General features: G+C 40.9%; 2 protein-coding genes across 3 annotated transcripts; one reads left to right on the forward strand and one right to left on the reverse strand.

Moving 5' to 3' along the window:
* LOC133142206 (uncharacterized) lies at nt 1-5,665 on the reverse strand. Its single transcript, XM_061263280.1, has 4 exons — nt 5,534-5,665; nt 4,862-5,122; nt 3,560-3,769; nt 1-2,218 (listed from the first exon to the last, which is right to left on the reverse strand). Exons 2-4 carry the CDS (start codon nt 5,105-5,107, stop codon nt 1,400-1,402), a joined length of 1,275 nt encoding a protein of 424 aa, XP_061119264.1. The 5' UTR covers nt 5,108-5,122; nt 5,534-5,665; the 3' UTR covers nt 1-1,399.
* A 270-nt stretch (nt 5,666-5,935) lies between these two features.
* On the forward strand, nt 5,936-11,901 carry wdr54 (WD repeat domain 54). Of its 2 annotated transcripts, none has more exons than XM_061263281.1 (10): nt 5,936-6,483; nt 8,443-8,682; nt 9,035-9,097; nt 9,168-9,234; nt 9,386-9,442; nt 9,620-9,747; nt 9,880-9,980; nt 10,145-10,307; nt 10,490-10,564; nt 10,647-11,901. In XM_061263281.1, exons 2-10 carry the CDS (start codon nt 8,458-8,460, stop codon nt 10,776-10,778), a joined length of 1,011 nt encoding a protein of 336 aa, XP_061119265.1. In that variant the 5' UTR covers nt 5,936-6,483; nt 8,443-8,457; the 3' UTR covers nt 10,779-11,901. The 2 variants fall into 2 exon arrangements, with proteins under 2 accessions (XP_061119265.1, XP_061119266.1); XM_061263282.1 differs by having other exon boundaries at nt 6,013-6,071.
* The last annotated feature ends 204 nt before the right edge of the window (nt 11,902-12,105 follow it).

A 12,105-nucleotide genomic window follows, 5' to 3' on the forward strand; every position in this document is an offset into this window, starting at 1 on the left:
AGGACCACAAATCTCTCCTTTCAGAACACAGCGGTCTTAATGCTGCTAAAAGCCTTCAAGCAGTGGCCACACTGCCATCTTGTGGATAGGCACAGCACTGGCCCCACTCCACAACAGTATACTAGCCAATGCTGGATGGCAAATGTCTGTAAAGTTCTCTGTAAACAGTATATGCCTTATATTTGTGTGATTTGAGTTGGGTTTTAGGCCATCACATTTTCACATTACATTTAGTAGTACATTTTCTGTCCACGGTTAACAGAATGTAACCAGTAAAATCAAATTGTGGTTCTTTTTAGTAAACTGATGACTGCCACCACATTGCTATGGAATAGTGCTTCCACTGGTAAGTACAGAGCGGTAATGACTGATTATGCATGTTGAAAGAAACTGAAACTGTACTAATGTCTAAAATATACACTGGGACAAAACTTTTTTATAGTAGGAGGGTGCATTTGTCCGTCTTAGTAGCTATCTACTGCATCACTGACAAATATTTACTCTCCAAATGCACAAAAACGCACACATACAATAAAGTACAAAAATATTAGATTTTATCTCACATGTGCAGCATGTATTACCTTTGCTTAAGCAATAGTACAATCAAAAGCTGCATTTAAAAAATGAATTTGCATTGCATTTCCCACAAGAGGCACACTACTGGCTGCTAGGTGATGATATGGGAAAATACTTTTTGAAAGTTATTATTCATCTGTTATTTATACCTTTCATTTAAAAAAAAGAGAGCTGTTCACACCCAATACCATCTTACAAGTATCCTGCCAGCATAACAGCAAATGTAAAACATTAGAATGGTACACTGGGGTTTTTTGTGCATTTAAAAGTTTGTGATGTTTTACATTTTTGTGAAGCACTTTGTAACTGAGTAAATGAACTTCAGCGTTTTTATTACATTGATTACATAGTGATGGTATCAGCATTGTATCCATTGTCAAAACGTTGAATGAATCACCAAATACAATTTAGACAATATGTGAGTGATACAAAATCATACAGTACATGCAAGATGTTTAACCTCTACAGTATCATAATTAAAATCTTCTGTTGTACACAAACGAGTGTAAAGTTTCTTATGAATACATAAAACATCATATAATGTACTTGTAATACAAGTGAACATGTAAGATAATTACCAAAGCCAATCAGAAATTATACTTTGTTTATGGTCATTTTCACTACTTTCTTGAAATAACATCTGAAAAAAAATAGGGCAACATGATTAAGAAAAATATTAGTGAACAAAAAAAGCAAACCATTTGTAGCCATTAGTACCGTACTGAATGGAAGACAAAACCAGTATGATGTAATGGCTCCAGTCTATCACTGTATCACGGAGCAGAGTCCAGACAGGGCTGGGGTGAGAGGCAGCACATAGGGATTATCCTGAGGTGAGCTGGTCCGTAGAAAAGAGAGGAGCCGGCAGGCTGCTTCTGATGGGCTCCAGACTTGCTCTTTGGCCCGTCAGGGACAGGCTCCTTTTATAAGTGTTGGTATGGACTCCACGGTTCAAGGACACTCCCGGGGACAACACCATGGTGTCCAGCAGAAGACCGGCAGAGATGGGCCTTGAGCCCTGGGGCTGGCCCACATCCTGGAGGTCTGCCTTTCCGGAGGAAACCCAAAGGGCTCCATCTACAGTCCTCCTCCGGCGGACCTTGTGAGGATGGGCCGGCGGTTTGAGAGCTGCTGGCTGCTTGGCGTTATGCTTACCCTGTTTCTGGTGTGGTATGGGAGGGACACGGGGGTGTGACACACTGGGCTCTAGAACCTCAAACGCAGGCCAGACTTGGTGCCGGACGAGGCTAGCTGGGTCAAGCCTCTTCACTGCAGAGAGGTCTGGGAGTTTCTGGGCGCGTTTGGGATTGGAGACAGAGATGGCCGGGTTCTTTGGGATGGGGTGTTTCTCTGTGCTAAGTGAGTGGCTAACAGGCCCTCTAGAGATGCAAGGGGAGGTCCCAGTGTGGGGAGCCTGTGTTACAGTGCAGTGTGGTAGAGGATGCTTCTTCTTGTTCTCTCTTTTGGAAGGCGGGCAGGGGATCAGAATTCCTGCTTTCAGTGTCTGACAGTCATTCTGGGTCCTGTCCGCGCTGCAGGGGTGCCTGTCATTGTGCTCCTCTTTCCTGCCCGATTGGGACTCATCCTTCGCCAGTGGCCTACCTGGATTTACAGAATCTGCCACAGGGAGCTCCACTGACCTCTACAGAGACAACAGATTACAGACGATAACAGAGTCATCAGGATTTGCCTATTAACATTAAATTGTCAGTACAGACCACTCAAAAGAGGGTATATGCTTTAATATTACAGCCATGTTATTAATCATTGTGTAGGTTTCAAACCTGGATAATACCTGTTTTTTGGAAAACCAAAATACTAGTCAGAAACATGTGCTCTGTACCATGGCCAAATTCTAAATATGGCTCTCTAAATTTCACCATTCAATGGTGTTATTTTAGCTGCGTACAGAATATCTTATGCCTATTCACCATCTTTCAGGCCGCCATATGCTATATCAACAAGGTGGTGCTGTATATTGATGGTGATAGAAGAAAGTTACCACAACCGTCCGTCCTACAAAATAAATTGAGATCTTCTCAAATGCGAATCAAATCCTCTGGTACTACAATAATAAATGCACTTTTTATAGGTACAGTAAATATTCTACTGCTTTGCATATCTTCATAATCTTTATGGCTTCATGTAACGAATGTGTAAATGCTGCTAAGCAACCATCTCCCTCGGGTTTAACCCTGGAGACACTAGAGCAAAAACAAGAACAGCACAAATGAACAACAAGAAAGATTCTGCTTTTGGTTCCAAGGGAATAGTCTAATGACATTATTTAATGTAATGGCAATACTTATATTTGCGATGTTCTTGAATTCAGTCTTGAAACATGGAGGATATGCATTAATAACATCAATTAAATGATTTCATAATGAACATTTTTCTGTCAGAACTTGTTTGGGACAAGTGCATTCAGAGACTTTAAAAACATGGAATGTAATACATTTTCAGGCGGTACTGATACTTCAGCTGATCTGGAAGAAGCCTGTGAATCAGTTCCCAATGACATAAAATACAGGGAAGCAGGACAAATAATTAACAAATGCCTCTTCAATAATAAAAAATAAAAAAGAGAGAATTTGAACATGGGGTTCCTGGTGCTTAAACGGTATATTAACTCAAATAAACAACTAAAACTAGCACCAAGACCATCATTAGGGCTAGCAAAGTGGTTTTGCAATGATATCCTTAAGCACTGAAGACGCAGACAAAATAGTGATGCAAAACATGCCTCAAATTGGACAGTAACTACAGCAAAAAGAAAATATTCATAAGAGTCCTAAATGATCAGAATGCTCTCAATGACCAATTAAGAGCCAGTTCCCACACCCTGAGCTGCAGGTGAAACAAACCACCATCAAATCAACCCAGGGGATGTTATATCTGCTGCAAATCAAAATCAAGGAACAAATCCCAAAATAATTCACTAAAGAACCTAGCCTGCACTGTAGTTAGTGCACTGTAGCCTTACCTGTAAGAGGATATTTTTTGGTGTAGGTCTGGAATATACAACAGGTACACAGCCCTGTGCCCAGGAATCGATGTCACCAGGCTGGGGTTCGCTGTCCTGCTCCCAGACAGGGGCACTGTCATGCCCCTCACCTTCATCCCGAACCAGGAACTGCCATTCCAATGTGTGAACCAGGAAATGCTGCGCCCAGGCCACTGTGAACGGCACCAGCTTTCAGGACAAAGGCAGGAATCAGTTATATAGAGCTGCAATATGCACCACTATGAAGATAGCCTAATTAATTCTGCTTGTACTTAAGAAGATCAGTTGCAAAGCAGGTAGTCACCTGCTTTGCAACTGATCTGATACTTAATGCCAATTCCCTTCCCAGCACTAATATCTACATTTCAGTTTAAGTGATTCTTACTGCAAGTTAAATTGCTAACATAACACACACACTGTACAGTATTACTACTCTTTATCTTTACCTATAAATTGTGGCTTAAATTCCATTGCAGGAACCATTACACATGGTATCAATAAAATTATAGAAAAGATCATTTTATTAGGATTCTTATAAAAGTATTTTTTTTTACAAATGTCTTATAAACTCCAATGTATTATAAAGTCCAATGGATAAAGCCAAAATATTATGACCGTGAAGTATACAATACAATTGTTTGGAAAGTCAAATAATAAAATAATACCATATTATGAATGTGCAATGTACTGTATGTTAGCTTGAAATATTTAAAAAAAAAGATAACTTCACCACATTCTAAGAGTGAATGCATGTACAGTACTTTCATCTCTCAAACATCAATATTAGGTTAGAGTTAACTCCCTCTGCATTTTTATAAGTAATATTATTATGATTTTTCATCTCCCAGCTCCCAACTCATTTCTGTTATAAAATAAGTGAAGGACTCATTAATAAAAATATATGCTTGGTGCTCTGAAAGCCCTTAACATAAAATATAATTGTCAAGGATGCAATGCATGGAGGTTTTCTCTTTCACAAGAACAAAGCTTTATTACAACTTGTTTCAGCAGTACAGCTGGTGTGTTCCCATGTTAATGTGTTACTTATTGTTTACAAAAGTCGCACAGACCAAAGTGACTAATGTTTTGCTCCAGGTAATGAGAAACCTAGACAACACTCTGGCATTATACCGTTGGCCAATACTAGAAACATCATTAGATTTAATTAGTAAAAGAGCTGGAAAGAGTGCTCAGTTTCCAAGTATTTTAACAAATAAACCATCTTATGAAACCACTGCAAAACCACCTCAGTGTACCAACACCTCACTGTAGTGTGCTCACCTGTCTTTGCAGGTAAACCTGGTAGCACTTCTTCATCACATTGCACAATAGCTCATCCAAAACTTCAGCCACCACCTCCTCTCCCTCTTCCTGTGCCACCATATCCATCCATTCAGATTTGCTGAGGTGGCCTGGAGCAATGTTGTCACTGTCAACATGGTCGTCTGGCGAGGGTGGAGGTGGAAGCACAGGTGCGGGAGCAGCACGACTTTTATCGGCTCGAATTCTGGAAGCCGAGCGTGACATTGATACTAGGAGATACTGTCGGTGCAAAAATGATTAATCTCTTTACTTTATCAACAGAGCTTGAGAACAATGCTGATACCGATAAAATACTATGTATGGAAAGTGTCTTTACTCTTTATTGTTAACATATCATAGGTAAAATTCAATTTTCATGAGAGGAAGCCTCTACCCAATGCCCCTTATTCCTGGGCAGAAGGAGCAATGTTTTAAAATAAAATACATTACAACACGATACTGAATTTTACACAGCCAGAGTGCAAGATTAAATGTATGCACTTACACAAGTTATTGAATAATTTGCTAGTCAGCAAAGCACACATAACTGAGCAGCAAGTTAGCTAACGTTACAAAACTAGCGTTATAACGAATTTAGACTGAGATAGGTTAACAGAATTGTCATTGAAACCTGAATAAATTCGAACTTACTTCAAAGGTAGCTAAGCAAGCATTTATAGTTTTTCCACGAATAGCTAAAACGAACTATTTTAGGGGTTAAACTATAACGATTGTTGTCTCTTTCCAAAGGCACTGGAGTAGAATCTCTAACGGTACTTCGTCTCCCATGCCACAAGAGTATTATGCGCTAGCGCGACTTCATTCTGGGAAGTCTTGTGTCTGAGCGCGGTTGCCTAGCAACACCATTGCGTCGTTCCTACATAGCTAACTGAGCGAGCTAGCTAGGATCCCCTGTGAAATGGGATCAAGCCAATGAGACAAGGTACTTGTCCCAAATTACAGTCCCAAATACAGTTACCAAGAAGTGTTTGGGACGTGAATTTCAATGAAATTGGTAGTTTCCATGAAACAACCAGTTAAAAAAAAAAATCCGTGTAATTGGTCGCATTTCGCTGGTTGTCCACAACGCACGCGTGCAGATTCACTGACTTCTTACAAAACTGGAAGGGAAGGAAGTTATTGGCTGCCTTCAAGCCGTTTTTCAGGCGATATTCATTTTTGTCTTCAGGTAATCGACATCATATTAAAATCGCTAGATCTGCGCAGATGCAACGACGTTTTATGAAGCAGAACCCAGCTAAGCTACGCATCTGTCACTACAGTTATAGCTTGGGTTGCAATGCAAGAGGATTGAACAGCAATGGGCTAGCTAACATAAAACATCTCTGTTGGATAGTCTAGAAGTTTTTGTAATAAATAATAGCGATTTCCACAGAACACTACAAACAAACTAAGTTGTTCGTCTTGCCTGTTGTGTAACTTGGTGCGCTAGCTAGCTTACCCAGCTGGCTAAATGACTGAGATCATCATCACGGCTTTGTACTAACGTTAAGCCTATCAAGATGGCAAACTGGCAAACTGGCTAACTTACTAGCTAATATAGCTCAACTTCCTAGCTACTTTCTTGAAATATCGACAAGGTAAGCATGAACGCATGAATACGTTTTGGTTTATCTAGCTAGCTAATATAACGTTAGCCAAGTAATCCTTTGCTTGAAGCGGTGGTTTTGTATGCTGCTCCTGTTGTTGGGTAGCTAGCTAGAGCTAAGTAAGTTAAACTAACTAGGTAGCTAACTATTAGCTGGCAAGCTAACGTTAATATAATTAAAAAGCGAATAAATCGCTAGCCTAACCATCCAGGTAAGTTCCAAGACAAGCCATCATATGTCAAAGCAAACGTTAGCTAACGTTCTAGTACTGTTAGCACTAGCTCGAATCAACATTAATCTTAATACTAGCTAGCTGTATTACTAGCAAACGTTAGCTGATGAAATCGCAAAGAACGAATTTGCTCAGTTAGATAGCGATATGATTTTGTGTTGTCTGCCGCGTCCGTGTATGTGCGCGCGCGCGTGTGCTTGCATGAAAAAAGTTAAATGGGTAGCTAACTTGTCTTAATAAATAGTTATAGGTAAATTACGTGTAGAATCAAACAATTCACGTGTGGATTAAGTGCAGATTCTTATCTTATGAAATTATGTCTTTATATTTTTGGTTTTACCTTGTATAAATGACAGAACTCGTTATGCAGCCTTCTACTGTACTGTACTAATGTTAGGGACATATTCATATTATAAATTAAAGTAGCCATGTTTAGTATTACTAGTAGGCTTTTTTTTGGTAAATCAACATATCCTTCTCATGCAATGACTACTTGAAGTCTGTGACCCATCACCAGAATCTGTGGATCTTCTCTGGTGATGCTCTACCAGGCCTGTGCTGTTTCTTCCTGCTTGTTTGGGGGGATATTTGGCTTACATTGGCACTGGCAATTTGTTTTGAGGCATTAGCTTGAACCTGAGCTGATATGGGCAATTGCATGGTAACTGACATTACTGCTGGATATTTGGGCGGTAAAGCCCAATAGAGCTAAATAATATAGACTGATGAGGGTTATTTCCTCCTGAGTGTCCTGTTTTCTTTTCCTGTTTTTCTTTTTCTTTTTTTTTCTTTTTTTGTTGGTGTCAAAATCCTGGATGCTGCATTTTGTGTGAGTTGCTGCCATTATTATTATTATTATTATTATTATTATTATTATATATTTTTATTTATTTATTATTATTAATATTATTATTATTTGGTATCCCAGTAAGCAGTGCATTGCAGTAATCAAAGCGAGAGAACATAAAGGCATCAGTGTTTTTTTTTTTTTGTTTTTTTTTGCATCTTCCAGTGTGAGGTAGGTAATACTTGAAATCCTTATAATGCAGTCTATATGTGACTTAAAGTCAAACTCAGAATCAAGAATAACGCCAAGGTTTTTTACTTCAGGCTTAACCGGTAGAACTAGACTTCCAAGTTTAATATTAAGCATAGTATATTAAACATAGTCATGCTTAATATTTTATCCCCTCTGTCCATTTGTACCAATTATAAGAATATAAAAGGGCTGTAATGTAATAGGAGTTAGCATGTTCTCCCTGTGTGCGTGTGGGTTTCCTCCAGGTACTCTGGTTTCCTCCCAGAGTCCAAAGACATGCAGGTTAGGCTGATTGGAGAGTCTAAATTGCCCGTAGGTATGAGTGTGTGAGTGAATGGTGTGTGTGCCCTGCGAGGGACTGGCAAACTCTCCAGGGTGTATTCCTGCCTTTCGCCCAATGTATGCTGGGATAGGCTCCAGCCCCCCTGTGACCCTGTTCAGGATAAGCGGGTTAAGATAATGGATGGATGGATGGATGAATGTAATGTAATATAATGTCATTCTGTGTGATGAAACTGCAACGTATAGAAACACACTTTCATAAAAGCTGAGAATCTGCACTTTAACTACATGTTAATTATCTAAGATTGTGGATTACAGTGCTAAATAAACCTGGACAAAATGTGTTTGCGCAGAACAAAAGGTTTTTTTTTGTATTTGTTTTTTTTTTTTTTTGCAGGAGACCAGACTGAGCATGTATCACAAAGAGAAGAGCATTCAGATCAAGAGCAGTGCCTCTGCGTTGTACAACAACCTGAGCGTGCTGCGCATCGCCCCTCGTTCACTCACCTACTTCACCGTGGTCCATGCCAACGTCGTCAACATGGTGAGCGCCTCCTGGGACGGCCTCAACTTCTCCCATCGCCAGCTGCAGTCCAAAGAGGGCAACATCGCAGCCAGCTCCTCGCTCATCATGCAGGTATGCCAGGTTTTGAGGCTGAATTTGGACAAGCATAATAACGCATCATATATTTTAGTCTGAGCTTTGCAATGAAGGGTGGAAGCTCACATCTGGAAAGAGCATTATGTGGCACCTGGCAGCACCTGGCACCTGGCAGCCATTTTGAACCTGAAAAGAACCCCCTCCATATATTTATTTTGACTGTTCTTGGTAATGGTCAGATTACCATAAATCTGCCATATTTACTGTAAGTACATCTAGATAGAGAACATAGAGCGTTTAGAATATAGAAGTTTAAGGAGTAACGTTAAAAAACCCTTTACATGACTTTGCAAGAGAGTAGTGATCATGTTTTCTAAATTTCTTGCAGGCATCATGGTGTGTTCTCCCTTCTCGAGAGCTTCTGGTGCTCACCTCCCAGAAGGGCATCCAGGTGGGTGACCACTTAATTTAAGAATTACTCCATTTGTTAAATGTGTGTTATTAATTAATCCTTCTTCCAGATGTATGAGTCAGATGGATCCATTATGGTTTATTGGCATGCCCTGGACATTCCCGAAACACCCACAGGTACAAATTAGATTTTCTTCCCCCCACAGTTGTTAAAAAATATTCTAATTGTGTCAAGAGGGATCTTACTAATAGAATAAATGTTTTATGATGGATAAGTAAAATGATTCAATTTGACTGGTGTATGAATTTTCTCTTTGTTATATCTTAGCCCAGGCAGTGTTTGCTCGGGGCATAGCTGCTGTAAGGGAAAACTACATCTGCGTGGGTGAGTATCCCAATCTGACCTCATCTCGACACCAGAAGGCAGGCCCTGTTTTCCCATAAAACCAAGCATTTCACACTCATACCACATCACTTTCTGGCCCTGTTTTGGTCCAGTTCTCACCCACATCACGCACTCACACGCATGTACGTCATCTTGCTAATCCCTCTTTCTGTGCAGGTGTGTCATCTGGCTCAGTACTGGTGTTTGACATTCCTAGTAAAGGAAGCAACATCATGCTGTCAGAGGTGTTGGAGGAGCACAGGGAGTCCGTTACAGACATGGCCTCAGAATGTTCTGGCAGCCAGGTACGACCCCCGCCCACACACACACTCACATCTGCCCTTGTTCCACTCCTTCCGCCCTTGTTCATTTGTTCGTTTTCCCATCTCACTTACATTTCAGTTCCTATCTCCTATTTCTGCCTCATTGTAACCCAGGAGTGCATTGCTGACCTCGTCACAGCAGATGATTCTGGAATCCTCTGTGTCTGGAAATCTGGGGAGGACTTCCAGCTGCTCAATAAGATCCCGGGCTTTGAGTAAGTACTCATGGGAGGCCAAGAGAGGAGAGGGGAACGGTTGTGTAGAAGAGATTGAGGAGCGTCTGTAAAGAGGAATGGTGTAGAGAGGGCGAAGAGCAATGATACCGAGGGAGACGGAGCTGGCTAACGGTGGTTTGAGATGGTCACTGTCTTTGCCACAGTGTCTGCTGCTCCTCAGTGAAGTTGTGGAAAGGGACAGTGGTGGCAGGATATGGCACAGGACAAATCCGGCTGTATGAAGCTGTGACGGGGATTGTGCACGCGGAAGTCAATGCTCACGCACGCTGGATCTACTCCCTGGACATTGCCCCCTTCTCTGGCCTGGTGAGGCAGTGTCCCCTCTTTATTGGTCAGATTCATACTAGATGACCATTCTTAAATGTAGCAAATGCTGTAGAGCATCTTGATCATTATTAGTAAGCATGCAGGAAGGATTTGGTGAAGGCATGGGATCAGTGGCCCCTCTCTTGTCTGAACCCCCCCTCCTCATTTCTGGCTGTTCACAGTTGCTGTCTGGCGCTGAGGATTCCCTTGTGCGAGTTTGGCATCTCACGCTAACCCCAGAGACGAACAGTGTGGAGGTAAAGAAAAATGCCTCCTGCGTTTTCTTCTGCCCTCTCTCCTCATGAGACCGCCCGTCTGACTCTCAGTCTCTCCCTGCAGATTGAGCACCTGTACAGTGAGTGTGTCACCGACACCCAGATCTGCGGAGCCAAGTTCTGCGATGGGGATGGATATGCTTTCGCTGTGACCGGATATGACTTGAGCGAGATTATCCGCTACACACAGGCGTAGTGTGTGTGTATGTATGTGTGCGTGTGCGTGTGCGTGACACTTGTGCTATGTTTATGCTGCGATGTTATGCTTTCACAACAACATGAAAGGTTGCCTGGAGAGCAGCATTCATTTATGAATACCACATTCATAGAAAAGGGATCAGGTCTGAAAGGTTGTCTGCTTCATATTCTGGACCTGGGGTGTCCAATCTTATCTGAAAACGGCTGATGTGAGTTTTTTGTTTTAGTCCAGCACTATGACACCCGATTCAATTAATTAACAAATTATGATGTTTAATCGAGACTTTGGCCATGTCTGAAACTACTGTGTCTTCAAAATATGTACTGTCTATTGAACCTACTGCCAAAGTATACAAGGACAAGATGTGTTTATGAATGCAGTCTGTGAGTACACTAGATGAAAAAGTTAAGTAGAGAATATTTCCTGTGAATGTAGTGTACTTTAATATACATTTTTCTGAATTTTCCCTGAATGTGTTCACTAGCAGACTTCTCTGGAAGGAGGAGGCTGAGCCATCTATGGGTCCAACCATAGTGCAACGCCATACCGTTGAAAAACAGCATGGGGAATATGTCATGCAGTATATTTAGTTACACTCAGTGAAATCCTTACAAAATGTAGTACCAGTACATTTAGATAAACATTTTGGCTACTTAACGACTGGGCCCTTGTCACCTGGCCTGAAATGGAAATGGCAGGGCCAGGATAACAAAAATACAATGTAGGTCACCATTTTTTCCTGATCAGGAAGACGGTAGAGACTGCTTGTGAAAGTAGGGGTAATTTTGTCTTCTATCTGGTGGCATGCGTACATTGGCTGGCACCTGTGAGTGTGAAGTAGACTGCAGTATGTTCTATGACAGATGTACCTATTAGTCATGGTCCACAGAAGTGCAGATTTGGTACCATGGTGTTCAGCAGTCACCCACATTTTAGCACAGGATTTCATTTTATCCTGACCTGTTGACTTAGAGGTACCAAATGCGTGATATATACCCTTAAAATATATTTATGAATACATTTATTTTAGAAATTGTATATGTAATTGCACAGCTGATTTGGTACATATTTGTTTAGTCATGATAGTGCTTTGAATGTCAATAAAATCTGTGGAATATGAGTAGCAGATTTTTGCTATTTTAATTCCTTGGTGGTATTCCGGTTATGGTTTTATTTAATGCTTTTAAACCTGACATTCAGTTTCATTGGTTTGCAAATAAATATTTAAACAGACTATTTAAACACATTCCTGTCTGTGGGATGGATTCAGTTCACATATTTACCAGCAGATGGAGATAATGTACTTGAAGAACTTGAAGAAGGT

This window comes from Conger conger, chromosome 12 (genome assembly GCF_963514075.1).
Source record: "Conger conger chromosome 12, fConCon1.1, whole genome shotgun sequence".
Classification (NCBI taxonomy): domain Eukaryota; kingdom Metazoa; phylum Chordata; class Actinopteri; order Anguilliformes; family Congridae; genus Conger; species Conger conger.